Raw genomic sequence first — 2,013 nt, 5'->3', positions numbered from 1 at the left:
ACACAAAAATACTTTAGTTACACTTTTCTATAAAAAAAATGAGTTCCACATCGATCTAACAAATGTGCAACTCGGTTTAGTTGAAGTGCAACTGAATCGAGCACCTTTCATAGATTAATTAAAATTAAAAAATAGCAGTTAAACATAGAAAAAACCCTAAAATATTTCTCTTGAAGTTGTCGTAGCTACGACAGGGGTAATTAAACTGCACATGTACCTCGTGTTATCATCCGACATACCCATTCGCTGGTTTACACTATTTTAAGATTTGAAGATCTACGAAAGCACAAGCCGTAAGTAAACTCCAGTACAGACGGTTCACATAGACATCTAAACTGTACATATATTCGATATGTGTAGCATAAATTGAAATGTGATCGATCTCATCTCTCGTAGAAACCGCAAACATGCTCTAGAGTGGTAGAGCGCCACTCAGTCAAAGAGCGGTGCTACCAATAATGGATCGTCCGGCCGACCTTCCAAGTAGCATGAATCAGGTGGATCATTCTTGTCAGTGTCACGAATCCTACGTGAAGGTATTGCAGAGGGCGCCCAGCTGCGGCGGCTTGGCGTGGGCGTGATCGGCGGCCCACATCATCTCCGCCATGTTGGGGAAGTAGCACGCCGCCGCCGAGAGTTCCAAGCCGGCAACGGCAGCCTTGTCATCCTGCATCAGCCCGCCGAACAGCAGGTCACCGTAGGCGCCGAGATCGGCGAGGAACTCGTCGTCGAGCATCGTGGCAGTGGCCGCGGTCGGCACGGGTGCGAGCTCCGTGTGCGGCGGCGGAGGCGTGTCCAAGCGTACCATCCTCTGCATGGGCTGCTGCGGTGGCTGGTACATGGCGGCGGCGGCGGCTGGGAAGCACATGTCCCCGCTTGAGGAGCTGGTGTCCACGGAGGAGGAGGCGGACGCGGACGGCGAGAGGGATGAGTGCGCTGGCGTGCATTGGGCCTGGCTCCAGGACGATAGAGCAGCAGCGCCGGGCGCGGAGAAGGCTCCGGGGGTGACTCCGTCGCCGCCGTGGTACTGTTGACGCATGGCCTTCTTCTTGAGCTTGGTGTTCCAGTAGTTCTTGACGTCGTTGTCGGTGCGGCCTGGGAGCTTGGAGGCGATGATGGACCAGCGGCTGCCGATGGAGGCGTAGAGGGAGCAGATGACGCGGTCCTCGTGGTCGGTGTAGCCGCCGTGCCTGATGTCCGGCCGCAGGTAGTTGAGCCACCGGAGGCGGCAGCTCTTGCCGCAGCGGTTCAGACCTGAATTAGCGATGAGCAGGAGTCGTCAGGGACGACAAATCCTGGAAACCGTGTGCAGCCAACAACAAGAATCCACCATGACAGACATGATCAGCTTGCTAGCTGCCATGCCACACACATGGACAGTGGAGTCGTACCTGCTTTCTGCGGGAGGGCGATCCAGTTGCCGCCGATGCCGTGTGCCCGGACGTAGTTCCGCAGCTGCTCGTCCTCCTCCGGCGCCCACGGCCCCCGCTTCACCCTCTCCTTGTCGCAGCACGGCGCGCGCCCCATTTAAACCCTCGACTGATGATATTCACACACGCGTCTCCTCGATCGATCGATCACGGCGGAGGAATAGGGTCGTCGTCGTCGTCGTCGAATGCTTCTTCTCCCAACGTACGGAGTGAGTCTCACTCACACCCACCCACAGCAAGGTTACAATTAAGCACGGAACTATGGGCTGACACAAGTAGACGACCGACCGCCGATTCTTATAGCCGCCCGCCTTCTTCTCCCAGCCCGGCCGGTACTAGGGTACGGCCTCCTTCTCATCCACTTGGCCGCCCGCCGAGCCGTCGCGATCGTATACTTCAACGTCTCCCTGGTCGTCCTACCGTCCGTATTTTGTTTAAATTCCCAATCGCTGTTGGCCTCGCCTTTAGACGAAACAGCCGAGTTCGCCGTGGTTTCACACGAAGAATTATAGCTTGCTTGGTCTATTGGTCTATTGGTCTTGGTCGTTCATGCACGCGGTCAATACAATCCCTATCTTTTTTA

At 55.5% G+C, this 2,013-nt stretch overlaps 1 protein-coding gene across 1 annotated transcript; it reads right to left on the bottom strand.

The window, feature by feature from the left end:
• Positions 1-325: 325 nt before the first annotated feature.
• LOC124649634 (transcription factor MYB87-like) lies at positions 326-1,688 on the bottom strand. Its single transcript, XM_047189232.1, has 2 exons — positions 1,392-1,688; positions 326-1,254 (listed from the first exon to the last, which is right to left on the bottom strand). The coding sequence occupies exons 1-2, from the start codon at positions 1,525-1,527 to the stop codon at positions 527-529; spliced, it is 864 nt and encodes a 287-aa protein (XP_047045188.1). The 5' UTR covers positions 1,528-1,688; the 3' UTR covers positions 326-526.
• Between the last annotated feature and the right edge of the window lie 325 nt (positions 1,689-2,013).

This window comes from Lolium rigidum, chromosome 4 (genome assembly GCF_022539505.1).
Source record: "Lolium rigidum isolate FL_2022 chromosome 4, APGP_CSIRO_Lrig_0.1, whole genome shotgun sequence".
NCBI classification, from domain to species: Eukaryota; Viridiplantae; Streptophyta; class Magnoliopsida; order Poales; family Poaceae; genus Lolium; species Lolium rigidum.
This window is presented reverse-complemented; position numbering and strand designations above follow the sequence as displayed.

What these genes read in the sequence shown, in the direction of transcription:
- LOC124649634 (XM_047189232.1), bottom strand. Translation starts at nt 1,527, where the DNA reads ATGGGGCGCGCGCCGTGCTGCGACAAGGAGAGGGTGAAGCGGGGGCCG. An exon ending in CGCCCTCCCGCAGAAAGCAG is followed by an intron (nt 1,255 to 1,391) that starts GTACGACTCCAC and finishes TCGCTAATTCAG; the next exon opens with GTCTGAACCGCTGCGGCAAG.